This window comes from Odontesthes bonariensis, chromosome 4 (genome assembly GCF_027942865.1).
Source record: "Odontesthes bonariensis isolate fOdoBon6 chromosome 4, fOdoBon6.hap1, whole genome shotgun sequence".
In the NCBI taxonomy this organism is placed as follows: Eukaryota; Metazoa; Chordata; class Actinopteri; order Atheriniformes; family Atherinopsidae; genus Odontesthes; species Odontesthes bonariensis.
In genome coordinates, this window is record NC_134509.1 from 10,228,193 (window position 1) to 10,254,945 (window position 26,753).

Here is a 26,753-nt window from a genome sequence, read left to right on the forward strand (position 1 = left end):
TCTTGTACATCGTCTCATCTTCTGGGAAACGCCGGTGTCATTTCCTATCAAGAAAAAAACTTAATGGATGAATAAAAGTAAATTTATCAGGGGTATGAATGATTTTGGGCTTGAATGTACATACTGTACATACATATGGGGCATTTACTAGATCTGATAATAAAAAAAAAAAATTGTTCCTCTGATTGCTTTTATGCCTCAGCGATTTTGCAAATCTACAATTTTGTATCACCTATTTCCAAAAGGGCAAAGTGAAACCTGTTCTCAGCACGCCTTGCTGCAGTCTATAAAACAACTCCACCCCAGTTTACAGACTAAATCAAGGTACGCAGGGGACAGGCTTCACTGGCAACTAAATCAACTCGACACAAATTAAAATATACAACATTTTTATTGTAATTTCACAGACATCATTCATACGACATGGAAACCACAGGCTCCATACCATCCTCCTGTTTTGTCTATGCATAAAAATAAAAAAAAGTCAGTTCATGTAGTGGAAATATAGTCAAAGCACAAAGTGGTTCAAGTAGTAGTGGTCAATGATAAGAAAAAAAATTAAAATAACAACGACGTGACAATATATTTTGTTACGGGTGACAAAATACATTTCATAACATAGCAAATTAAGAAATGGAGTGAAAATGTATCTCACAAAATGTCATTTTTCAAAATAAGGCAGGTAGAAAAGTTTGAAGCCTCTTCTGCCACGGACAGCACAGCTTATGTAGATCACATGATACACTGGAGGAAATACAAGCAATGACAACACAGGATGGCGTTAATAACACAGTTAAGGGTCAAATGAAAAATAAAAATAAAAAAATAGATGAAAGTTTTTTTCTCATAAATGATCACTTTACCTCCAGGGATGAAAAGAAGAAATCCAGGTACAAAGAAAATAGCACTTGAAACACCTGTTGGGACACTTTCATTAGTTTCAATCCAGACAAAAAGTCACCAACACTAATCTTTGCAACCAAATATTAAAGGAATTGTTAAGTTTCATGGGGACAAAGATGAGGGCTGGAGTGTGTTTTGTTTTGTTGTTAACATGAAGGGTGTCGACAGAAATGTGGAATATTAATATAAAAAGCAGGAATACACTGCTCTGTTAATATTCCTTAAAAATACAAATATCAAGCATGATCAGAGTAAGTCTGGGTTCATTTTTAACACATTATCCACACACCATTATTCATTGCTAGAAGAAAAATCCAGACTTTGACTTTTGGTCCCACAAACAAAGATAAATCCAAGGATTTTTCTTAAGCTTATACACAAGTATAATATGGGTACTGCCAGAAACACACGCAATGACACCAAAAAAGGCAGTATTTGAACTTTCCCTGTTCTGGATGATCAAAAATCCTGATCCTCAACTACAAACTAAACCTGGGAATCAGTCCCCAGATATGTGTTTATCCAGCTCTGCGCCCTCACCGCAGTCGTTAAAGTAAACCAACGTTAAAGATTGGCCCTTCATGATCGGATTGAGAAACACTGACCTATAGCAACAGGTGAACTTTGCCTTTGAAAGCCTGATGCCTTTTCACCACCAATGAGACGGTGCGTCTGAAGGCATCATAAAGACAACAGATTCTTAAACAATCAAACAAACGGGTTTGAACCATTTACATTAAATAAATTAAATTACATTATAAATTAATTTAATTACCTAAACATCTGTCAATGGAGATTAAGTTTATGTAGTTTGTTATCAGTGGATCGATTTCTAGGTAAAATTTCCTTTTAAGGATGCGTTTGGATTAATGGAGCTATTGCGCAACTCACACAAAAAAAAAAAAACTAAACTAAAACTAGCCCATTTGAACTTTTCTCCCTTACCTGCATTTGGATTCAGCTGTATGACAACACCAGTGAAAATGAGAGCTACAAAGAAACAAAGCAAAGAGACGCGGGTGAGAAGAAGTGACAAATCCCAACATACATGCGTGCATTTTAAAAAAACAAACAAACACTTGATTGGTTTTAAAACGTTTCAGATGATTTAGTAAAAACGTGTTGGTATTCAGTTGATCAGCGAGGACAAAGTTCACCGCTCAGAGTGCCAGGGATGTCACTTACACAACACTGAGCAAACAAGGTGGTGTAAACTTGCAAAACCGTTGGGAGCAGTTCATTTTAAAATAATAACAACATGTTTAAAGCCTTCTAAATGGTGTTAGGATGCTATCAGTCAAGGTTGTAATGGGATAAAGCTTACCAAAGATTATTATAAAGCAGCAACAACTCTGCTCACACATAACATGGGCTGCTCTTTACTATCATTTTATCCACGTTCACAGTTTCTCATCACAAACGTTTAAAGAAATTTAAAGAAAAATACAAGTAGACCTCCAGACTTTTGTAGAAACGAGGCACATATAGTAACTGCTGATCAGTGCTGCACAGCACTGGACGGATTTAAGCCCCATTCTCCGAACAGAACAGCTTAAACTCTGATATGTTTTGCGGGATGACTCGCACTAACTGCTCACCTCAGGTCAATCCCTGACATTTGCGTTGGAGGAAGGTCAAGCTGTTCCAAAACGTTATTATTCTTCACTGGGAGGTCTTCTGTGTGATTTGTTTTATAATGAGATTCAGTTCATGTCCGAACAGTTTCGTTTGAAACCTACTGCTAGAAATCTGTTGTCTCTGTTCAATAGACTACACTGAGCGGTCCTGACCCTGACGCAGAAAAACAGGTTCACATCAGAATACTACCCCACAGTAATATGGGTAGTATTTTTGACTTTGCAAAGTTAAAAGTGCTGCAACATTATAATTCCCTTACGGACTAATAAAGCACTTCTAATTTAACTCTTGTTAAAGCTCAACCAATATTTCATTTAGCCAAAATGATCAGCTGATACCAATTGGGAGTTTTTGCACAAAGGGTGTTGCAGGAAGAGGTTTTTGAGGTCATTTAGGAAATGAGTCATCACATTGTTTGTCCTGTTTCAGGTGGCACTTAAATCACAAATATGGAGGAGATGAAGACCTATGTGAGTTAAACAGTTATTGTACAGAGGCCACTCAACAGAGTTGGTTGTCACCCCAATAAGTGGAATCACCTGCCTATAATATTACCTTCTAAGTTAATGCTAATCCTACAGAGGTTCACATACTTCCTGCTCAAGAGTATTCATTTTGCTTCATTTGCTTTTCAAACTAAGAAAAAATAAGAAAAAGAAAAAGCATATTTATGTCTGAAGTAACCAAAAATCAAAATAGCCAGTCATGTATTCTTCTGTCAGTTTGGGGTGTGGTAGTCTGAGTTCGAGTCACTGTGTGTGCTACGGGGAGCACTCAGGCTATTTACCGTATGCTCTGTCACATGGTAATAATGTTATTCAAGCATTATTTATGTATATAAGTGGAGAGTAGAGCTGAGCAAGTAACTCTGCCCTTTGCCCTAAAACAGGCTGATTTGAATAGAGGTTTAAATTCATATTTAAAGCTGATGAACTGATGAGCTGATGAACTGTCTCTCTGAGGTAGGACAGCTGAATCATGCGACAGACATTTCAATAAAGGAATTGTGTAATCTCAGAAAAAAGGGCAGGATATTTCTCCTTAAACTGGGATCTCCGTATCTACTTTTAGAAACTGTTCAAATCTGAGGATTGCTTTTGGTCACGCTTCTGCAGGAACACAGAAAATGTTTGAGTTTGGAAAGTACCTCTATGACACCACAACAGCCAGGAAAAAAAACCAAAGCATGATACAAACAGAAGAACGTGTCGTGACAACAATCGGATTGCACTGTAACTTTTTACTTTAACTTTTACCAGTTTTATTCTTTTGTATATTATTTAGATATCTTTATACTGTGTGCCTTATATATTTTTGTGTATCCAAAGCCAAGAGCTCCTGAACTAAATTTCATTATGCCTGCATAGTGACAATATAGATTCTTGATCTTGATCTTATAAAAGCCTAACAGCCATTGCAGAATATTTTTGGCTGCCTATTGTACATCTAATGAGTGGAAAAACAACTGTGCTCATGACTTACCAACTCCAGTGATGAGGAGGAGGAATGAAGCGAGAACGACCCTTCTGTTTTTCTTCACCAGCGGATGGGACACCCACCTGAGGAACATGTTTTTAAAGTATCTCTGCTTATTTTTTCCTCTGCGTGAAAGTGCGTGTGTGTGTGTGTGTGAGAGACATGTTTGCGCGTACCCGCAGCAGTGTGCAGAGAGCTGCGTGACAGAACTCAAGGTGCTGAAGGACCACTGCGAGCTGCAGTAAGACAGAGTCGAAGGGTCACTGTGGAGAGAGCGCAAACAGACTTTGTCTCACAAATTTATAGGATCAACAGTCAAGAAAGAAAGAAAGCAACAGCAGTACCCCTACCTATAGAACCCACCTGATTTTGAAGAAGTTATTGAAAGAGGAATTGGCATTGTTGCCTACTGCGTCTTCATTTTCTAGATTCTAAAGAAGCAGCAGATTTCAGTGGACATGTAGTGAAGACGACATATTGCACAAAGACACGTGGTTCAGATGGAAGTGTGTTTACCTGATACTTTAAGTTGCTGTGTTCCGGGGAGCCAGTGTCAGCAGGTGAAGGATGAGTCTGAGGTTTGGAGAAGGTCAGAGGACCAAACGTCATCTCTCCCTCCCTGTCCTTGTCTCGGCCCTTCCATCCCTCTGTCTCTCCATCGGACACAGCTCCCTCCTCATCCCCCTCCAACGCAAAGGCATCATCAATAGTAAACTGCGCTGCCATCCCTTCTGTGGTGGTTGGTTGCCTCTTACACCTTGAGGTCCTCTGACTTGATGCTCACTAAGATGGAAGAGCACAGTTCAGTGTTACAACACCAGCACCCTGGCTGGTGTATTCTGACATCAATTGTATTTCCCCATCTTCATTCGTATACGTAAGAGAGCACACGACTTCTGGGACTGAAGCCTAACTTTGTGCTCAATTTTGACATATATTCATTTATTTTTGTTACATTTTTGCTTCCGCGAAGCTGAATATTTCTCCTTAACGGTTAAAGCGCGCGCGCGCGCGCACCATGCCTACACGCACGCACGACAAATGAGTCGGAAGCTGCATTTAATGAACCAAATCACCTCAAACCCAGCTTACACACCGACATGAATAAACGTAGGAGCTCCCATTTGGTCACCACAGTAGAACGGAACTACAAGAAACTGGCTCTGCTGTCGGTGTCTTCCATTGTTTGTCCTCTTTCCGCTTACCGATCAGATGACCAGCAGGAAAACTTACTGTCTTTGGTAAATCTTTTCCCAAGCGAGGCAAAACTAGGCTTCGAGTTGCTCCGAGACGTGCCACATATTGATGGAGTCTGAGGCAACTCAGTAGAGGACCTTTACAAGCTAAACATTTGTGTGTGCGCTGGTGTGGAAAAGACTCCCGTAGAAGTTTGGACTCAACACTTTTTTTAGGCTTTACCAACGCACGTCTCGACTGTCGATTGCACACGACTGATTACGCCCAAACAGATCTGTTCGGGAGTCAGTCCGCTCAATCGACCGTCGATCGGCTCCTGAACTTCCAATCCTGGATCCTTTGTAAGTGGGCTACAAATTCAGAACATTTATTTTTGTCCAAATTTGTTGTAACAATCACACAAACAAATATTCATTGATAAATAACATGGGCACAGCTGCCACACTTTTGATATTTGCATAATTACCTCATTGGAATTCATTCCAATTGGTGACAAAAACCCAATAAAGGCAGACAAAACTACGGAAGAGTATTAGGGCCAGGCATAAGAAAAAATATTTATATTTTGCATGTCGAGAATAAAGTCGACATGTCGAGAATAAAGTCGAAATGTCGAAAATAAAGTAATTAGATGATGGACCAGAGGAGTTGACTTTTTTTCTCGAAAATTCGACACTAATATTACATCACTTCGTAAAAGAGGGTCATTGTTTGCAGTGAGAGTAAACCGAGATATACTTAGTGCCTTTTTTGTTGTTGTTGGGATAATTGCAAATTGTAAAAAAAAAAAAAGAGTTGTCACATAGCCTGACAAATGATGTTGTGAAAAAAAGAAGACAACTCTAAAAGCTATGAAGCATGTTTTCGAAGGGGTCTCAACAGTTTTAATTTTAGTTTTTAAAAAATCCATCATTTTTCCCAACCCTGAATGGGCAATTTGATATTATTTTAGCCCAAATTTCAGCAATGAGACATTAGTAAAATATGCTAAATATGGTGTCTGTATCACTGGATATTAGTTTAATTATATATTTACTATAAGTGATAGTAATATGACTACAAAATATATAAAAGTTTACTTTAGTAATCTTACAATTTTCCAAGTGATATCAGGGATGAAATTTATTGTTGATTCCTATTACAAGTACTGATAACCAGTAACAAAGGTTCTGATTAGTGAACGGTATACGGTTTAATATTAGTGGGTGATGAAGCCCTGAAAACAAACATGTACATGTATCACTTAAGATGGATTTGGCAAGGTAGACTGAGCAACTTTACAAAACACTCAAATTTGTTGTTTTATAACAATAGTCAATGAATACACAAAATATTTTTTTCAAGTTTTTGCATAATTAAATAAACCCAATTCCAAAAAAATGGGGGGGGGGGGGGGGGGGGGCTGCACAGGAGCCTGGTTGAGGACTTTGTGGGGTGGTGCAGGTCCAACCACCTACAGCTGAACACCTCCGAGACCAAGGAGATGGTGGTGGACTTTAGAAGGAAGAAACCACAGCTCCAACCTGTGTCCATCGAGGGGGTCGATGTGGAGGTGGTCAGGACATACAAATATCTGTGGCTGCAGCTTGATGACAGGTTGGACTGGACAATAAACATAGACTCTATACACAGGAAAGGACAGAGCGTCTGTACTTCCTGAGAAGGCTGGGGTCCTTTAACATCTGCAAAAAACTGCTGCAGATGTTTTACCAGTCTGTGGTGGCCAGCGTCCTCTTCTACGCTGTGGTTTGCTGGGGAGGTAGCAGCAAGAAGAGGGACTCTGCCCGACTGGACAGACTGGTGAGGAGAGCTGGCTCAGTGGTGGGCACAGAGCTGGACTCTCTGGTGACAGTGGCAGAGAGAGGGACCCTGGACAAACTGCTGTCCATAATGGACAATGCCCAACCACCCTCTTCACTACACCTTCATCAGGCAGAGGAGTTTGTTCGGTGGCAGACTGCTGTCTCAATCCTGCTCCACCAAAAGACTCAAGAACTCTTTTGTCCCTTTGGCCATCAGGCTGTACAACAGCTCTCAGTGATGGTACTTCTGCTACTTGTACAGTCACTTTATATTTCTAAATTGTTTATAGTTGTATAAAAATGTTTTATTTCTACAGTTACTTTCTAGTTTTTAAATAGTTTTTGTATAGACAAATAGCACGGGTTAACTTAACACAGTATATGGAAATTCCTCTAATCTAATTCCTCTAGTTTATTTCCTCTGTACATATCTTAATTCTATGCAAATGTTTAATTTCTCTGCTGAAGTTGAATTTAGCTAAAAAGTTCAACTTAATTTCCTTAATTTCTGTGTACACATTTAAATTTACATCTATCTGAGGTAAATTTCAACATTCAATATGGTTACTGTGTTATAAGTTAATTCTAATGGTTTATGGATACATAAAGTATCTATCTATCCATCTATCTATCTATCTATCTATCTATCTATCTATCTATCTATCTATCTATCTATCTATCTATCAAAATAATGTTTTACAATATTAAAAAGTACTGGCGCAAGGTGACCGGAGGATTGCTCAAAGACTATCCTCACTAAAGAATCAGAATGTCTAACATGCTTTCAGCTAGTAAACATGATTTCCAACTGTTGAATATTCTGTCTGTATCCCACACAGGCTTCGGCTGAATGTGATTTTGCAAAACACTTCAGGCAAAAACATTTCCTGATGCAAACTGAAATGAGCCCAAGTGAAACTGTTTATCTACCCCCAACTAATCAGGACTAGATTTAACTTGACAAGACTGAGTGGGCAGAATTGTCCATTTACACTAAACTGAAGCACTGTTAACGCCAGTAATTATATTTCTGTATAGCTCTGCAAGGCAAAAACTAATGAAGAGGAAACAAAAAGAACTAAACATTCCTTTTGGTATCTGTTGCCAACTTGTGAAATCATGTGATTTCCAGCAAGTCAGAAGACCTGCATTAAGCAAACAAACATCTCTAAACCAACAACGACAGATCAGTCATTGTCAGTTGCAGTTCGGCAGAGCAGACAGGTGGTTGATGAAATTAGCAGTGGTCACATGCAGGAGGGACATTGCTGGTAAAACTGAATTTGGACACTTGGAAACACAGCGACCGTGAGTTTTGAAATGTTTTTCTGCCTTTTTAACTGTAGAAATGTCATTTATAGCGTGTAGCATCATGAATAGTGTCATATAAATTTGTATATTTTTATCCAAACCTTTTATGTGAATAATGTCTGTTCTTTTGGAAGTAGAGTGTGTGGGTGACTGATCGTGTTGAAAAGGTGTTGATAATGGTGGACATCACTGCTTCACGGATTGTGCCACATATTGATCTTTTCTCTGGCTTGGCGTCACAGTTATTTTGAAATCTCCCCCCTTTCATACAATTCCCTTTGCAGATGAGACAACAGGCCATAGTTTGGCTCTTGCTGCAGCTCATTTTTGAGGTAACCCTGATGACTGTGGAATCTGAATATTTCATCTATTTAATACTGCAGGCACAAAGTTGATGCTTTATATATGTTAGTAAAGTAACACGAAGACTCATATCTCAACACCTTTAGACTTGAATAAGTTTAGCTCCTATCTGATGTTACATTTTTTTGTTCCTTAGCTTTCCTCATGCACTCATATCCAGGTGACACGCGGTTCTGCTGTGAAGCTGCCCTGTGGCCCACCAGAAAGTGGCTTTCAAGGAGCAGTAATGAGCTGGAAATTCAATGGTCTCACTACGTTTCTGTTGTAGATTTAACTTAGCTGAACTTTACTTAAAGGAGAACTGCGGTATTTTCAACATTAAGCCTCTTTTCTGAGTCGTCTGCAATGTTTTAGAACCCCCCTCACCGCTTTTTTGATGTTTACTGCTGTCTCCGGTATTTGCCTAATTTTGATTCATCTCAACCTGCTTCAGAATGGCAAGTCATGTGCATGTCCAAAAAGGTCCGTAAAAGCACCATAAACGTCCGTTTTCAAAATCATCAACTCACCGGAGTGGTTACTGGTGTGCACTGGTAATCCATATCACATTTCGTTGCGAAAAGTTGCTTCTGTCGTGTTTTATTTGGCAGCTCGTTCATGCTCGCACTATTTTCTTAGCGGTGGCGGAGTAATATCAACGAACATCCAGTCTTCAATAGAACTCAATGGGATTTACAAAATGTCAAATAAAACACGACAGAAGCAACTTTTCGCAACGAAATTTGATATGGATTACCAGTGCACACCAGTAACCACTGCGGTGAGTTGATTATTTTGAAAATGGACGTTTATGGTGCTTTTACGGACCTTTTTGGACATGCACATCACTTGCCATTCTGAAGCAGGTTGAGATGAATCAAAATTAGGCAAATACCGGAGACAGCAGTAAACATCAAAAAAGCGGTGAGGGGGGTTCTAAAACATTGCAGACGACTCAGAAAAGAGGCTTAATGTTGAAAATATGTTGAAATACACCCTCACTTGTCACCAGTTACTATACTGATTGTAGAATTTTCCCACACTGTGTTTACATTTTCTAAGTACACTGAAGATGAAGAAGTCAGTGAAGACACTGCAAGTCAATTCCATGTTCTTCTGTCTGTTTAATAAAGGTCCAAACGAATTATGTTTATTATCATATTCAGTATTTACACTAAATCTTTACCTGTGGTTGTTTTGTTTTTTTCATGATTACAGGAAAAGACGTAAGTTTTATAGCTGAGTCATCTGGCTCAGCTACAGTTAGTAAGAATGGCTTGTACCTCTCCATATCCTCTGTATCTTCCGCCAATGAGGGAGAATATGTGTGTTTGGCAAAGGGACTCAATGTGGAGTGGATTAACAGATATAACTTAACAGTTGATGGTGAGACTTTTCTTATACTAAACATGCATATGTTGTGTATTTTACTTTAGGTAGATTTGTGTAGATTAAAGTTTAAAAAAAACAAAAATTTCAATCAAAAGGAAATAGAAAAGCGCTGAAGAATGAGTATGTCTCCTTTCGCAGAATCTTTTTCCTACGCAGTTAAGGTGATTGCAGGCTTGGATGCGCACCTTGGGTGCCGTTTCCAAGCTTCCGGCCAAGTCAAGGTTCTGTGGTTCAAAGAGACCGGTGCTGGTAAAAGAACAGAGCTGAACATTCAAGATGACGTCACAGATGACAGGAAACTGGAGCCGCTTTATCCAAACGACCAAGATCAGAGCATCCTGCTCAGACACGCTGTCATGGACGATGCTGGAGTTTACTACTGTGAAACTGCTGAGGGGAAGAGGCTCAGCACTGTGGAACTTACTGTAGAAGGTGAACTTTTCTGATCGAATCAGACTGCGCGATTGTTCAAAGAAGTGCTACCATCTAATTCTACAGAGCCAATGTTAACAAAAAGAAGATTTAATTTCCAAATCATATTGAGGTATTGACAAACAGCGCAAGGGTCACATCAGTCGTACACGCTTGGTAATGATTATTCTTAATTTTGTTTCAGCTGCCCCTACTGTGCCCCCTCCCTCATGTAAAAAAGTTGATGATGCGTGGGAGACCTGCCAGGAGGAGCACAGTCGCACGGCCGAACCCATACTGCAAGAATCCATGGCAGAGTTTTCCATGAAGGTGTTTTCTCACCTCAGAGGAATGGATCCCTTGGAAAACTTACTCTTCTCTCCCATCAGCATCAGCGGGGTGCTCTCCCATTTGTTGCTAGGTAGGAGAGGTTTAGGCAAGCTCTTTTGAAAATCTTTATGTATGCGGTTTGTTCTTAAGTAAGTTCACTTTTCGGGTTAAAGCAAGCAGTTTTATTGTGCTTATTGTTTTATTATTGATTTGTGATTTTTTTTTTAAATTATTCTAATTCACTGGGCAAGAACAAAACAATAACAATGAATTGCTTGGATCTCTAAAACAAAATGAGGAAGAGCCTTCTGGGACACACAAGTTATTATTAAAGAATAACCACAGTAAGCCCCACTGTTGCACTGTTTCTTAAATGAAAATGAACATGTGCAGTATTTATCTATTCATTTATACATCTATTCATTCATTCATTTGCTTACTGTGCAGCCCATCCATCAATCTATCCATCCATTAGTCTTTTAAGCTTATCCTAGACCAAATTGTGAGTCAGAAATCTGATCACTGAGACCCCGAAATATTAACAATTCTCCACTTGAGTCAGTGACTCACTCCCAACCCTGAATGGGCAATCCACCCTTTTTGGAATACCATGGCATTAGACTTGAAGGTGCTAATTCTCATCCGGTTGGCTTCCCGCAGGGTTGCAAACTGCCACACTGGGAAGCCCAAAAGTGAACAGATAGAATCTTGAAACTTTCCCACATCCTTTATCTACATCAAGAGGAAAATCACTCATAATTGTCCAATATCATTGTGTTTGAATAGAAATATGAACATTAGACGCCAATAAACCCATAAACATTAAACCCAGGTTGTGTCTTGTTGACGTATTGGAGTCCAAGGTTTTGCAGAAGAAATTTTGAATATTTTGATATCTTGGGATAACTGCTTCTTTTAGAAATAGGAAAATTCTTTGACCAGCTTCATTCCACAATGAAACTACCCTGACTGATTATATATTTTCAGTCAATAGTTTTGCTTTTTTATAAAGTTTTTTTTAAAGTTTTCTCCAGTGTTTCTGTATATTTAAAGATTTGCATTATTATTGAGCTCTATATTCTGTAATTTGCAGAAATGTGCATTTTTCAAAATTTAAAACATCCCTTTTTGTTTCTTTTTTTCTCACTAATCGAACAGATAATGGAAGTAAAAATCTCAGTGAAAATTGATTACCACTTTAATTAACTGTAAGCCTGTATTGTCTCAGTTTGAAAGGAAATGCAACAATCTTTACATATTATATATAAATATAATATAAATATACATACATGTATATATTTTTTTGTCCAAAGAAGCTTTAGATTAGGGAATTTGGATGCTGTCTAGAGATGGAATCATTTGTTAACAGCAAAAACAAGCATTTCTTGAGAAAAAAAAGGTTGAACAGAAACATTGCTCACATGGAAAAGTCACAGAAGTTTACATCTACTTACGTTAAATGTCCAACAATCCAACAATGTTGCAGCTCTCCATGTAACTTTAAAGTACAAATCTTTATTGATGTGTTTGTTCCTTGTCTTGTACTTTCAGCTGCACGTAATAACACCCGCAGTGCCATCGAGACAGCTCTCTGTGTGCCTCATGAATTCCACTGTGTTCACTTCCAAATGAAGCGGCTGAGAGAGAAACTAGCTCAGTCTTTGCAGATGGCTTCTCAGATCTACCATAACCCAGGTACTACTGCCACAGGGCACCGAACAAGTTGTCTTTAAAGAGATAAACGGTCGTTGCGAACGGCTCGGAACATCATGCAGAATCATCATCAAAGCTGAACAGTTTCTTACTACTATATGTTGCTCATCCGGGTTTCTTTCTTGCCTTCCTCAGAACTGAATCTTAGCAGGTCATTTATTGACCAGTCCTTTGAGTACTACGAAGCAGAGCCCTCAAAACTGCTTGAAACCAGCGAGGAAAACACACAGATGATAAACAGCTGGGTGGCAAATAAGACCAGAAACAAAATCACACATCTTTTTGACTCCGTATCACCCGGCACACAGCTGATCCTGCTCAATGCCGTCTCCTTTAGTGGTCAGTAAAGTGTGTCTGTTTATGCACAGTTGTGTGTACGTGCATTTGGAAATAATCACTCATGATCTGTGTGTGTGTGTGTGTGTGTGTGTGTGTGTGTGTGTGTGTGTGTGTGTGTGTTCTTCAGGTCAGTGGAAGGTCAAGTTTAATGAAAAACCCAAGAAAGGACATTTCACCAAACTGAACGGGGATCTAATACAGGTCCCTGTTCTCTATCACCAGAAATACTTGGCGACGATTATGTACGTTGTTGACCTAAAAGCACAGGTAAGCAACAGCCAGTTTAACCACATATTCACAGAACCTTTCTGCCACCAAATATATTATATGTAGTGACCTCTGCAGCAGTAAAACACATCTAAATTGCTTTACTATTTGTGATGTGGGCCTAAAAAGCTCGTTATAAACAGTAACCTTGTAAAAATTAGAATCCCACATTAATTTCTCAAAATGGATATCAATTATAAATAAACCTCTTTTTCATGAGGAAAAGTAATGCAGCTGCAGTTGTCTGCAAATATTATTATTTGCACTGCAAAGGAAAACTGCAACATACGAATGTTGCACTGCTGATGGTATCATGTCACCAAAATGTAACACAGTTATCTCAGTGTTTACTCAGTGTGTCGCAGTTCTGCTCCAGAGTAATGCCTGTTTTTTTTTTTTCATTTTATTTTACGACAGGTGGCAAAGTTTGATCTCACAGGCGACAGCAGTCTGTACATTCTGCTGCCTCACTCCGGAAAAGCGTCTGCCCTGGAGCAGGTGGAGGAGAGAATGACAGACTCAGCTGTCCGTGAAATGATTAAGCAACTGAAAGCTGCATCTCCCCAGGTGGCTGAGGTCACTCTGCCACAAATCAAGCTGGAAATGGAGCCAAACATGAACATACTCATGAAGAAATTAGGTTTGTCCATCTTCCAACGTCTTTTTCTGTCCGTCAAAATTTTGCTCTGCTGCCAGTGCTTTCAGCCTGTCCTGCTTTATACACCTAACAGCCACGAAACACCTCTGTGTGTCTTAATCTGATCTTTGATCTTGACTGTCTTCCCCTCTCCCACCAATTAGGTCTGTCATCGCTTTTCGAGGGTGCCACTCTGTGTGGCCTCGACTCAGAGCAGGACGTGGTTCTGGACGAAGCCAAACACAAAGCTTTCCTTGCACTGACAGCACAAGGAGTTGAGGCCGGCGCTGTCACCAGTCTGTCGTTCTCCCGCTCCTACCCTTCCTTCTCTGCCATGCGGCCTTTTATCTTGCTGCTGTGGAGTGAGCAGGGTAACCTGCCGCTCTTTATTGGCAGAGTTACTGATCCTTGAGAGACAGAAAGGGAAAGAGGAAATGTAACAGAAGCAAATGAGCAGGAAGTGAATCGTTAATCAAGGCTGAATTTATAAAAAACAAAACAGTTATGAATGGCGTGTTTCTTACGGTGACAGGTGATTCTTTCAAAAACATACGTCCAGGCTTGGATGTTGAGTGCCTTCAGGCATTATCATGAATAAACACATGATTAAACAACACTTATGCTGACAGTCTTTTTTTGAGGAGTAAAGCATGATGTGTATGACCTGTGGTTCAAAGGAGGACAGACCACCACTGAAACAGCTTCATTTTATTTTGTGAAGTAGTTACACAAACCCACCACAAGATGGCAGCCATACTGTAAGATAGACAATGACAATAAATACACAGGGACTGCAATCATGACTTCCCACCTCATTACCATGTCAGTCCTCCTGCGTCATTACCACTGATATCAATTTAAGGAAGACAAGTGTCAAAGTCTGTGACAGTAAAGGTTTTGTTTGTTAAAGCAAGAGCCTGCTTGGTAAAGCACAGCAACTGAGCAAAAATACCCTGAATTGTCATCTTCACAAACATACAGATACACACTGAATGGATGGCATAGACTGTAAACACATCAGCATCCAGAGTGATCAGCTAATGCTGCACTCTGTTATGCAAGCTGATGGTGATTGCTAAACATGCAGCTGTATTGCAGATAAACGATTACATAAGCGAAGCGAGGTCAATAGACATGAGTCTGAAAAACCTGTGACTGTAAACAACAGATCCAGATACAGAAATAAGTAATCATCTGGCCAGAAATATGAGCTCCACTTGATCGCTGTCACCCAGCCTGAACACATAGAAAGTACTGAGCATTCCCAGAAATGACTTGATCGTGTTGTTTTGGTTTGATTATCTCACTGCTGACGTGCCAGGACTTTTAATGTGCATAGACAAAGCACAGAACACCCCCCAACCACCGCCACCACCGCCAACCCACGCTTTTCTAACCTACTTTTCAAAGTTTTTAAGATCTAACTGAAAATCCATTTATGCCTCCCAAACTTTTATGAAGCCCAAGCCCTTTTTAGGATAAACTCCACCGATTACTGTAGGATAGGACATTGGATATATCCATTTTTTGCAGTCAACATTCACAAGGTTGTCAAAGGACATGGCAGGCGGGATATGAACAGCCAGATCGATTAATCAGTTAAAAAAAAAAAACTCCTGGGGGACCACTGACAGACAGTATGTGTGCTTTTATTTATTTATTTTTTTTTTTAAACTGGAGCTGTTAGATGAGCCAGGGGAGCCCATTTGTTACCTTAGATTTTAGTCTGTGAGAATTCCCTGTCACTTTCTGCCAAATGAGCTGCCACACTGGGTATAATTCTTTTTTACTACCTGAGGTTAAACTATAAGAAGGGGCTTTATTCTGCATGTCTGCATTTCTCCCAGCTGCACAGATCATCTCAGCAGCAAATCATGTGTTGGACTGACAAGAACGTGGACAAAATTCTTATCCAGGGGATGAAATATACTGTATGCTACTATGACTAATATCTAAAATGTCACAAGTAATAGGATAAACAGAGCTCTCATCAAAGCTTTGACTCCCTCTGATGTTTGCTACAAGATTTAGCTAAATTTTCATTTACTTCTCCCTTTAGAAGCTCACAGGGAGAGCATGCAGTGGTGGGATGGGGGAACTTTGTCAAGCATTGGACAGCTCTGTTCATATAAATCAAACAGCTGGACCAATCAAATTCCTGTTCTATGAATGAAAAAGCGTCTATCATTGCCTTGCGAGAAGAAAACGTTGCATCATCTGTGTTTCTGCTGGAGCAGAGTTGGAGTCACTGATGTACTGTAAATTCTCTTTAATCCAGATGAAATCTTGTTCACCAATGCTGCAACAAAATAAAGGTACAAGCAATACATCCAAAAGCAATATCCATTCTGCCTGCCACGGACACAACTGGAGCCTTTCATCAAGAACTTTAAAAAGAGCAGTCAGATGGTACGTCTCGAGATATATTCCTTTCACGAAGGAGCTCTGTGAATGTCTGGCAAGAGGAGCAAGAGGTGGAAAAAGGCCCAACAGTTTGACCTCCAGCTGGGAGCACTCTCACCGCTGAGGCCTGCGATGGTCACAGAGGATGTCTTCATTCACTGAATTTCTCTAGTCCATCATCAATATTTCTTCACTTCTCAATGCTTTCTGAAGTAGAAACTTTGGAAATGGTGGATGAAGAGAATACAGAGAAATACATATTGCACATAGAGAAAATGTAGGCACTCATATTGTCAAAACCTCGACACACACATAAACACTCACACACACTCACATATGCCGACACATTACTGCGTGACACAAAGGTGGTAGAACACCACTGCCACAGACAGACAACAAAATGACGTAACACGAAAAAGATAACGGTACAAATCCACCAAATGGATCATTTTGTGCTTTACAGTGTAACATGTTGTGTTGTTTTGCATCAGATCGACAGCCACTAAAATAGAGACCTCTCGCCAACATCCCCACTCCTGGATCAAGGGTGTACATGCAGCTGGCCACTTTCACTGAATGACTTGTTCGAGTACCTCAGCCTCAAATCTGTTCATGAAGGGAAAATTTGAATGAGTATGAGCAACTTCCACAAGACGGTGAGGTCTAAGCACAGCTTTGTGAATATTGTTTTGTTACGTCAACACTTTAATGAGGACATTATCACAATTTTGTTCACCTTGAAAAAAAAAAATGTATTCATATTACATCTTATTACCATCACTAATATTAGTATGAATAAATACTAATACTTTGTGCTGTATTTAGTCGCAATAAATAACAGATTTCCTTTTTCTACATCATTGTTATTGCATGTTTTATCCTTTGTTCAGATTACTGCTGTTCTTGGACTCATCAACCATTGTTCAGTGAGACAAAAGTGTATGTGCGCATGACTGTGTCGTTGCACGAGTGCCTTGGGCGATCTAGTCCGGCTTGTCGCTGCTGGGGGCTCCTTGCTGTGTGAGCGTATGCCAGTATTCGACTTTCTTCCCTTTGTTTTTGAGACAGTCAAACCAGTGTCTGAGTCTCTGTCCATTTGCATTGATGCCCAGCTCCACTCCGCCTGCAACCAGAAAGGGAGACGCATAAACAGAGAGGAGTCAAGAGGTGATGGGAGGTGGTTGGTGTGAGGAAAGGCTGGCTGAAAACAAAAAAAAGGAAGGGGGGCGCAAAAAGTAACAGGAAGGGAGGAAACAACTAACTGAAAGCAGAAGAAACGGTGTAGAATCCGGTCACTGAAGAAGAACATAGCTGTACCGCTTATAGTAAGACTAAGGAACAACAAAACAATATAAAAACACACAATTGCACGTTAGAAATGAATAGCAGTAGCGTGTTTACCCTCTGTGCTCTAAGGGCTACAATGTTTTCAGACCTGGTCCAGTCACCTCTGCTACCTCCCAGTGGATGAGCCCATGACAACTGTATCATAAATGGATGGCATTATACTGTAATCTGAGGGCTGTATTAGACCACAATATCTGATAATGATTTTGTTAAGCACTTTGTCAAAAAATTAAAAAAATAAAAAAAAACAAAAAAAACAACAAAAGGGTATCTATTAAAGTCCATCCATCCATCATCTACTGCTTCTCCGGGGATCGGGTCGCGGGGGCAGCAGCTTGAGCAGAGAAACCCAGATGTCCCTGTCCCTGTCCCCGTCCCCGTCCCCGGCCACTTCCTCCACCCCAAGGCTTTCCCAGGCCAGCCGAGAGACATAGTCTCTCCAACGTGTCCTGGATCTTCCCCGAGGCCTCCTCCCCTATTAAATTACACTTTTTGACAATTCCCTTTAAATGATAAAACAAATAGTTATTTTAATTTTGTACAATACTGCAGCAGCTATAAGGACTCCCCCCCCCCCCAAACAGTCCAAAGATCTTTTTGAATGTGTGAAAACTTCAAGCATCAGTTACCCAGAAATTACAAAAATACTGCCCGTTATTGCTTATAGGTGAAAGCCTCAGAACCTTCGTGATCCAGCAGAGAGTGCTTTAGTATTAGCTTGACATAACATATGGTCCCCTCACAGTAAGAAAAGCCTAATGCTGTAAGCCAGGTTGCAATGAAAATGGTGGAAACTAGCAAGCAGAGCTGCCCCAATACACCTTATACATTACATCATACATTTATGATAAAACATTTCTCTTTGGATGCATTTTGAATTAACATTGTAAAAAGGTATGGTAACAAACAGGGGCAAGATTGTTAACTTTGTACAAAGCACCTTTCTTACTCCACAACAACAACAAATCTGTGTTCAACATCATCTGTCTGGCTGCTAATCCACAATGTCAGTCACAGCAGGCATCTTGCCAGAGGCTCGTAAAATGCCTTCCCATCAAGATACCAAAGTTTATACACAATGATATGCAATATTTTGGTAATGTTTTTTCGAGAGGAGTTTACTTGACAGTTATATCCAATGCTCTGAGGAGCTGAGAGGAAGACACACAGCTATCCACCATGGACTAAGAATCCTTTCTAATAAGGTGACAACTCGAGCACCACGTCACTTTCATCCTTAAAGGCTTGATTTTAGCTTCTGTTATGTTTGCTCGATGAGCTTGTTGGTCAAACTGGCAGTGCATTAAAGGAAGCTGCTCATTATTTAGGTGGGTCAAACAAGCCACTAGACAGGCTTTATGTGGCATGTTTAATGGTGACACCATCTTGGCTAAGAAGAAATAGACTGAAAACAGGGTTTTATGTAAATTTCATGCACAGTGTCTTCCATGGGAAAGATGGATTTTAGTGTGGTCTATGGGCTTTGTGGCTTTTTGCTGGCATAAATACTTAAATAAGTAAATAATCTGAATATTTCCTCCATCGTAGTACCTGTTTAATAAAACATTGTGACTGGCAGTACATTTGACTGTAGATAGACTCAATGAACCTACTTTATATAATTGAAATGTTCACCAAGTGGTTCCAAACTAGTCGTCCATCTTTCACAGAGGAACACAATGAATTCAATAGGGTGTGACACAACTAGGGGATAAATAATCAAGCACATCAGCACTTGAACAAATCAAGTCTACACCCCTGATGGCATCACAGAAAGCAAAAAGGCAAAAGACATTTTGTTTCCTTGTGAAAAACAAATTTCAATGTACTAACACAAACTACATAAATGATGCACGAAGTTATCAGTTGGCAGAAGAGAAGCCTTAAAATGCAATACCACTGGCTGCCACTAGGCAATGGCTCCATAATATCTGTCTCCAAATGACTCCACTAAAAACTTCTCATTAAATCAAATACTAAGCCATTTTTTAAAAAACAAGTTATTGCTCATTACCAAGCCTCAAACCCTTTGATCGATGTTGTGCTGATTCTTCTGAGAATAATCTCATAATTCAGTAGACATACTGTCATTAAGACTTAGAGCAATCGTCGAGCAGCTATACGCTCTTGAGGGCGAAAGACACGCGCCTTCCCCCAATCTGCTTTCAATAATTAATCACCAGCTCCACCCTCTTAATCAAAAAATGTCACGTCTGGCTCCAAAAATACCAGCAGGCTGACGGCTGAAAACTAAGCTTGAGAGTTCAAACTCTCACTTCACAAGCCAGTGGGTGATAGCACTTAGGTTCTGGCCATGATTTACACAGTCTATGTGTCCAATTTGTCAACACCTTTGCAAATGACATGACAGAAAATCAAACACTGTAGCAGAGAGGGAAGTAAGCAGACATTCGAAATAAATTGCTCCAGGAAAGAGAAAGAGAAATTAAAGGACTGCTGGGGAATTACAAGAAAGGTATAGCTCAACAAATAATGGTCTATTAAGAAGAACACGATCATGCTGAATGCAGAGAATAAATATGGAGAGAAAATGAACTGTATGAGTGATGGAGGTACTGGTGCAGAAGCCCACTGTAGGACAGGGAGATGCAGGAAGCTGTCACTCTGAGGTTATTACAAACCCCTCCCTGCACTGTTAGCAATTGCTGTTAATTTACAGCAGAATTCCAACAGTATTAACCTGTTATTTTTGAATACATCACTCTACTGTTAATACAAATTTGGTAATTTACAGTTCTTTTAACAGAACTATATTGTTTTCCTAAAATACAGCACTTTACTGCTAATCATTCATCCAAACCCTCTAAATCACAGCATCATGTATTTTTTTGCATTGTGGGAAACACATGGGAAAGTGGATCTGTGCCTCTCTGTATCCATCCCCATCTAGCAAATTGTTTGGTGAGTAGCAGTTTTATTACATTCCAAATGGTTGACTATTATTGGTGCAAAGTATATTGGCAATGTTAGCAGTTTGTTTTCATCAGCCTACTGAATACGTGCATGTGATGAAGAATGATTCAGTGGCTAGCTAAATTTTCACAGATGATTCCTACATGTCAAAGGTTTAAATATTTTACCAGTGAATTCGTGAAGCATAATGATGCTTTAATGGTGTAAATACACCACACACCATAACATTCGACTTCTTTTCCTGCTGATTATTGGGTGGTATTCCAGATCAAAAATTTTATTTCAGAAATTGTGCTGAAGAAGATTTCCTTTACTATAACTCACTACTTTTTCTTGTCAGTATAAGATTGTTTTTCTATTGCGGTTTATTGTTAATTACCGTTGTTGTTACCATGTTTGCCATTAATTAATGAATCCATGGCAGCCCGTGTATTGGATCTATTCAATTTTTGTTGAGTATTTGGGGCATCATTTTAGTTGGACTGTACAGTTTTTGATATATTTCTTTGACATAGGTACTGCAGAGTATTTGCTGCTGCACTTCTGATCACAGTAAGTACTTTTATTTATTTTAGTAAGTATGTTTTATTGAATCATAACAGTCAAGTTTGCAATTATGTTTTCTTGTCAGACGTGCAAATCAGTGTAACAGTTCAGTTGCCTATAGGCACATGAAAATTCACAGCAATATGCACAATTTAAAGCTGCGGTGTTGTATGCCTAAGTTCAAAAGGACCTTTCAAAAATGTGCAGGTCTGAAAGTACATCTATACAGAGATCATAAGAAACGTGATTCTGCGCCCAGCTTGAGTATGCCAGTGGATCTGACCTGCCATGTTGACTTCTGCAGGGACAAATCTGATTCCCTGACTGAATTTTACTCTCACCTTAAAGTTCACATTAAAGAAGGACGAGCAGTTGCATGTCCTTTTATGCATTGGGGAAAGACATTTACTGTGATATCAACTTTTACATCTCATTTGTCCAGAAAACATAAACAAAGTGCAGAGGGAAATCTAATGGCGTCCATCATTGACCCAGCAGGTGAAAGTGGAACAAGTGACAGTCATAATGATAGTGACTTACTGGGTAACATGCAGGTTGATGCAGCTTACAATACAGAGCATTTAGAGGTTACCCCAGAAAATATTGATGATACATTGTTCTTTCTTTCTTTCAAGCAAAGTTGCTGCTTTCATCATCCACTGTTCAGACAGTCATTCAAGATTTGCAGTCAATACATGACATCGGCCAGTCACAATTCCTTTTTAAACTGAGTGAGAAATTGCATGTGCTTGGGATTCCGAATGATGTTATTAGGACTCTTATTGATGATCTGAAAACAGAAGATCTTTTCCGGACTCGCAATACCAACACACTGAAAACAGATCAACGGAGAAAGACTGTGTTCAACAATCAGTTTCATTATATTGAACCAGTGCCTATATGTCTGGGACAAAATGAAGCAGGGAAAGAGTGCTTTGCTCAGTACTTCAAACAAACACTTGAAGCTCTTTTTCAGTGCAAATCTGTAAGAGAACAATACAATCAAGTACACATCCAAGTCCAAACTAAGGATGTTTTTCAAGATGTATGGGATGGGGACTTACTGAGAAATCCCTTCAAGCAGAGAGGTCTTCTTTGGGCTTGAGTCTTTATCGGGAGGCATTTGAAGTAGTAAACCCACTTGGCTCAGGGAAAAAGAAACACAAAATACTGGCAGTGTATCTCACACTGGCAGACCTATTACCTATTATCTTTGTCACGTTTCAGGTGGAACAGCAGGACGCTGTATTCAGCGCTGGGTGGTCAGCCTTGAGGGCCATGTAATATGTGAGGGAATCCAACCCACCTTCTTGACAGGGCCTGCTGTTATTTTCCACCTTCTACATCTTACATCTCAAATACCAAGAAGAAGCCTCATGCACTCTTGAATTCATCCAAAGGTATTTTCACTAAAACATGTGTTTCTTATCTTTTCAATGGTATGCTATTGTGAACAAAACATTTTCTGCTTTTTGTTGCGTTGTTAATGTATGTAAGTCACACAACTTGATTTTTACACTGTCTGAAGAGACACTATTATTTTTCAGGCGCTTCATTGGTATAAACCCTGAGCGAGGCACCAAGGCTGGACGGGGCAAAGTCTTGTTAAAAAACAAAAAAACAAAACAAAAAAAAACTGGCGAAACCACAAGCAAAAAGATGACAACAGTCAACCCACATGTATATACTCTGCTGAGAAGACTGATGGACTGTCACTGGGACTTCATTTAAAATGGTGAGACTGTTCAGTCCCATTACACACACACACACACACACACACACACACACACACACACACACAAACACACACACACACACACACACACACACACCAGCTTCTCTCATTGCTTTAATTCTTTTTCCCTCACAACCTCATCCTCTTTCTCTCTCGCTTACAGGGTAGAACGTCTGAATCGCTGTTATTCTCGCCTGAAATTTCTCTTTGTCTAGTTTGTTCTTGTCGTTTCATTATCTGAACTGTTATGTTCTGGCTAGTTTCATGTCAATATTTCCAAGTCTGAATGCCTCATTCTTTTATTCGACTATTTTCAGCAAAAAGGCAAAGGTTTTTTGTTTTTTAAATAGAAAGAAGTCACTGTCTGATTGTAGAGAATTTAAATTGATGTGAAAATATAAGGCAAAGTGCATTAAGAAGCTGTGTTTTTTCACTTTGCAATTACATGCTGATCTGTTGGACTGGATAGTGTAGTGGTAAGATTGCCACCTTTCATGCAAATGACTTGGGTTCAAATCTACTGTATGAAAGGTACTCCAGTAGGGATCCTTAGGCAAGACCCCCTTACTCTACCTGTAAATGCCAAATGCATAAACAGAAATTCACAAAGCACATTTTGTGAAGACTGATTATGTGTTTTTAAATAAATTAGTTGACTGTAAAGTATTGCAAAAGTAATCTTTAAAAAAAAACAGTGATTGCTGTATTTTTCAATAACAGTTAAAAACTGTACATTTTAGTGACAGTAAAAATATGTTAAATTTACAGTAATGTAATGGCAAATTAACTGCAGTTGTTTACTGTTTTTATACAGGAAAGTAATAAAAAGTCCCTTACTGTATTTTTCATTAACAGTACAAAACTGTAAATTTTAATGACAGTAAGAAAAAATTATTTTACAGTAACATAATGGGAATCCTGCTGCCAGTTCTTTACTGTTATTTTACAGGGACATTTGTTACAGTGTGGGCTGTGACTGCACAACTGATTAATCACAGAGGTAGACAAAATATTCTGCCTATACTAACTTCTAAAAGTTCCTTGAAAAATGACAACTGTGATCCACACTTTCTCTACCACCTCTGAACAGAGACTGATGGCGTGTTCCCCAGACCTGCAGGCTGCTACTGACAAATGAAAGAACACCTGTTGCGGGACAGAGGAAGGATGAGGATCCAGGGCAAGAGGAGATGATACAGATGGGGTCGAGACTGATACAGAAGCTGGTGGGCACCACCAACACTTTCACATCCTGTTCTCAGTCTACTTATTTCACAAGAATATATTCTGCTGCATGTATGCTACTTAATATTGGCCCTGTGTGCGTAGGTGAACAAATATGCAGGGATGGAACTCTTTTCTCAAACTTGAATAGTTAGAGGAGTGTTCTCTCCTCCTGCATAGATTAGTAGCAATATGTGGGTGTAACTACAGGACCGCCTCTGAAGAACTGAAACCCTTAAGAGCTGACCCTTGATACTCGGCTTTCTTGAAATACAATTGTTAAAATACTTAACTTCGTTTTGAGAATTCAAAGTAGACAAGACTCAAGTTTCAAGTCTTGACCTATAGCACCCATTAAAGATAAATGCAATACTCTTGTAGAGCAGCTCACACCATTCTCAAGTTTTTTAATTAAGAGACCACTAAGTCCTGATAAGGAGAAGGGCGAGAGTGATGCAGTGAATTGCAGCACTTTCAACCTCAAACCTTGGTGTGATGTGAGAGTGGAACATTCTGTCAATAAGATGACAACACTTTTATGAAACCTTTTCTCTCCCTGGGTATGTTAACATTACATCAGTAGGGTTAAACAAAATGATCACGGTTAGGGGTGAAATACATTGTTTATACAATGTGACCTCTGCTGCACCCTGATAAATGCCCCTATCCTGGTTACCTTAGTTACAACAGAAGATATAATGAGGGGATATCCCTTCCAGGTTGGATTTAGGCAGTATATTTACTTAGTTAGGGTTAGAAATCAAAACTACATGGGTAAGGTTGGAAATTATTATTTTTCCAAATGTGGCTGTTACTATCAGGGATGCCATTTTTACCCCTTGACATGCAGTCGCTCTCATGACCACTAGAGGTCGACTATTTTTTATGAACCTGATCATTGGTTATCATCCTTCTGCATGCCACATGGGTATGTTTTGGGGAAGAAGGCCGTCTCAAATTGCGTTAAGACGGCTCAAGTGAGTTGTGTTTGCCATCACACTGTCTAACTTGATTGTACATCGCTTGCTCTCCATGCCATTTTAATGTGATATTATATTTGACAGCATGTGACTAAGAAGTGGTTGGGGCCACACCTGATCTGCCTGTTACCTGCCTCAGCTTTAGCACCGATATGGATTTGGCAAATCGGTGTGGTTCCCTCTTCATTCAGACTTTATTTGAACTTGTTTTTAAAGACTTGTGACTCAACTTTCATCAAGAAATTTATTTAAACTCATTTCTCCCATGTCTCGCCGATTTCTTTTGCTATACTGCTGTTTTCCGTGATATTATGCATTTTCTGGTAAGGTGACAAAAGACACTGTAAGCCAAACACACAACAGAACTATCTTTGGGTTCGGCTTTAGATTTGGTTCATGGCATAAAAAATTAAACTGATTTCCCTGATTAGAGTCCAGACTAATCAGTTTCTCTTCTGTGTATCTCCAAAATTTCCCTCCTTACTCTATTTAATTATGTATGAGCCTGTTATGCCGCTTGCTATTGCTTTCTTTCCTACTGTACATTGGTGCACTGGGATTGCCTTCCTCTTTATCAACTTCTTTTCTCCACTCTTCTTTGTCTTGATGTCATTTTTTTCCTTCAGCCCTAATGAACGTAACTGGCAGGCAGCTGTGGCTGAACCTTTAATGATAATGGTCATGGGAATAGCTGTTATCTAGAGCTATATGTTCTACTGATGGCCTTTTTGGCCTACAGGGCTGTAACTCACTGAGCTTATCTAAACAGCTAGTGTCTCCCTTCAACCCACACACCCTCTACCTCATGCTAACAAGTGCGCACACACGCATTAGACAAAGTAAAATGCTTTGATCTGAAGGCCTTCAGGCTCACAGGGTGGTAATTCATTCTCACTATGTCTCCCTGCTGCTTCTCCATCACTCCTTAAGCTCCCATGTGCTTCATCGCCTTGATATACACACCAGGCCACAGCAAAGCTGTTCCGCAGTCTGATTAAGCTGCAGCCATCTGATGTGCCAAATTTATGAAGGATATGCATCCAGAGAGACACATCCTCCTTTTGGATTTCTCCTCTCCATTTCCTGCTCCACTCAAACTCTTCTTTGCCCGCTCAGTCATTCCCCTCAAGCATCATAATTACCCCTCATATGTCCGCTTTTTTCCCCCCCACACTACTCTCCACCCACATTCGACCTGGTTTTTTATGTTTTCTGCAGTTCCTCTGCTTTCATTTGAACACATTTATATTCTTTGCTGCCGCTTCTCCTCTCCTCCACAGCTTACCTATGAAGTCGTTGCTCATTCCCAAGTCGTAGTCCCACACAGAAATCTCCAGGGTTTTCTTTGCCAGCAGGTCCAAGGATACTTCATATGAAAACTCCTGTGCAGGTGGTATACACAGGAGCATATTCATATCAGTCATTAACAGAGATGGCAATTTTTAAAGGGATTTTAAAATGGTTTTTGCTCCAAACTGAAAATCATTTTGAACTAAGTAGAGATATCAAATAAATTGTCAGGTGTATTGTGGTTAATAGGGATCAAGAAACAAGGATTACCTCATTAAATTCTGGATTGAGAGTCTTTTTCTTCACTGAGGTCTTGTACTTTGACTTTTTCCCCATATCTGGCTGTAAGATGCTGAGAAAGCGAGAAAGTGAAAAATTTATTCATTTAGTAGAACCCTGAAAGCAGTTCCAGCCATAAGATCATTTTCAATATGTGAAAACAGAAACTTCTGATGGTAACATGATGGTAAAAATAATCATAGCAGATAAAAAATGTTTTCTGTCATTTACCTTCCCTTTAATTCCAGAGAAAAAAC

The 26,753-nt window shown here is 39.6% G+C and overlaps 3 protein-coding genes across 6 annotated transcripts in view; 1 reads left to right on the plus strand and 2 right to left on the minus strand.

Annotated features, from left to right (window-relative positions):
* Positions 1 to 372: 372 nt before the first annotated feature.
* Positions 373 to 5,459, minus strand: tmem134 (transmembrane protein 134). 4 transcript variants are annotated; one of them, XM_075462906.1, is made up of 8 exons: positions 5,251 to 5,459; positions 4,534 to 4,800; positions 4,381 to 4,448; positions 4,194 to 4,280; positions 4,024 to 4,100; positions 1,849 to 1,893; positions 864 to 917; positions 373 to 744 (listed from the first exon to the last, which is right to left on the minus strand). In XM_075462906.1, the coding sequence occupies exons 2-8, from the start codon at positions 4,741 to 4,743 to the stop codon at positions 662 to 664; spliced, it is 624 nt and encodes a 207-aa protein (XP_075319021.1). In that variant the 5' UTR covers positions 4,744 to 4,800; positions 5,251 to 5,459; the 3' UTR covers positions 373 to 661. The 4 variants fall into 4 exon arrangements, with proteins under 4 accessions (XP_075319021.1, XP_075319022.1, XP_075319019.1 ...); XM_075462907.1 differs by having other exon boundaries at positions 5,223 to 5,459; XM_075462904.1 differs by having other exon boundaries at positions 5,114 to 5,459.
* Positions 5,460 to 8,611: 3,152 nt separating this feature from the next.
* serping1 (serpin peptidase inhibitor, clade G (C1 inhibitor), member 1) lies at positions 8,612 to 14,285 on the plus strand. Its single transcript, XM_075464384.1, has 10 exons — positions 8,612 to 8,659; positions 8,827 to 8,935; positions 9,888 to 10,055; positions 10,200 to 10,493; positions 10,678 to 10,893; positions 12,354 to 12,497; positions 12,651 to 12,854; positions 12,982 to 13,121; positions 13,539 to 13,761; positions 13,923 to 14,285. Exons 1-10 carry the CDS (start codon positions 8,612 to 8,614, stop codon positions 14,168 to 14,170), a joined length of 1,794 nt encoding a protein of 597 aa, XP_075320499.1. The 3' UTR covers positions 14,171 to 14,285.
* Positions 14,286 to 14,465: 180 nt separating this feature from the next.
* The window catches only part of doc2g (double C2-like domains, gamma), a 39,202-nt gene continuing 26,914 nt past the window's right edge, over positions 14,466 to 26,753 (minus strand). Inside the window, exons 9-11 of the mRNA XM_075462908.1 lie at positions 26,488 to 26,569; positions 26,213 to 26,309; positions 14,466 to 17,284 (exon numbers count right to left, since the gene is read on the minus strand). Coding sequence (XP_075319023.1) covers positions 17,145 to 17,284; positions 26,213 to 26,309; positions 26,488 to 26,569 — 319 coding nt within the window. The 3' untranslated portion in view covers positions 14,466 to 17,144. The remainder of the gene's footprint in view (positions 17,285 to 26,212; positions 26,310 to 26,487; positions 26,570 to 26,753) is intronic.

Bases quoted from the DNA above. Each gene is read 5' to 3' on its own strand.
- serping1 (XM_075464384.1), top strand. From the start codon at position 8,612: ATGAGACAACAGGCCATAGTTTGGCTCTTGCTGCAGCTCATTTTTGAG. The intron at 8,660-8,826 runs GTAACCCTGATG...TTTGTTCCTTAG, and splicing joins TGCTGCAGCTCATTTTTGAG to CTTTCCTCATGCACTCATAT. The intron at 10,894-12,353 runs GTAGGAGAGGTT...TTGTACTTTCAG, and splicing joins GCTCTCCCATTTGTTGCTAG to CTGCACGTAATAACACCCGC.
- tmem134 (XM_075462906.1), bottom strand. From the start codon at position 4,743: ATGGCAGCGCAGTTTACTATTGATGATGCCTTTGCGTTGGAGGGGGAT. The intron at 4,101-4,193 runs GTACGCGCAAAC...CATGTTCCTCAG, and splicing joins CTCTCTGCACACTGCTGCGG to GTGGGTGTCCCATCCGCTGG. The intron at 1,894-4,023 runs GTAAGTCATGAG...GTTTCTTTGTAG, and splicing joins CCTCCTCATCACTGGAGTTG to CTCTCATTTTCACTGGTGTT.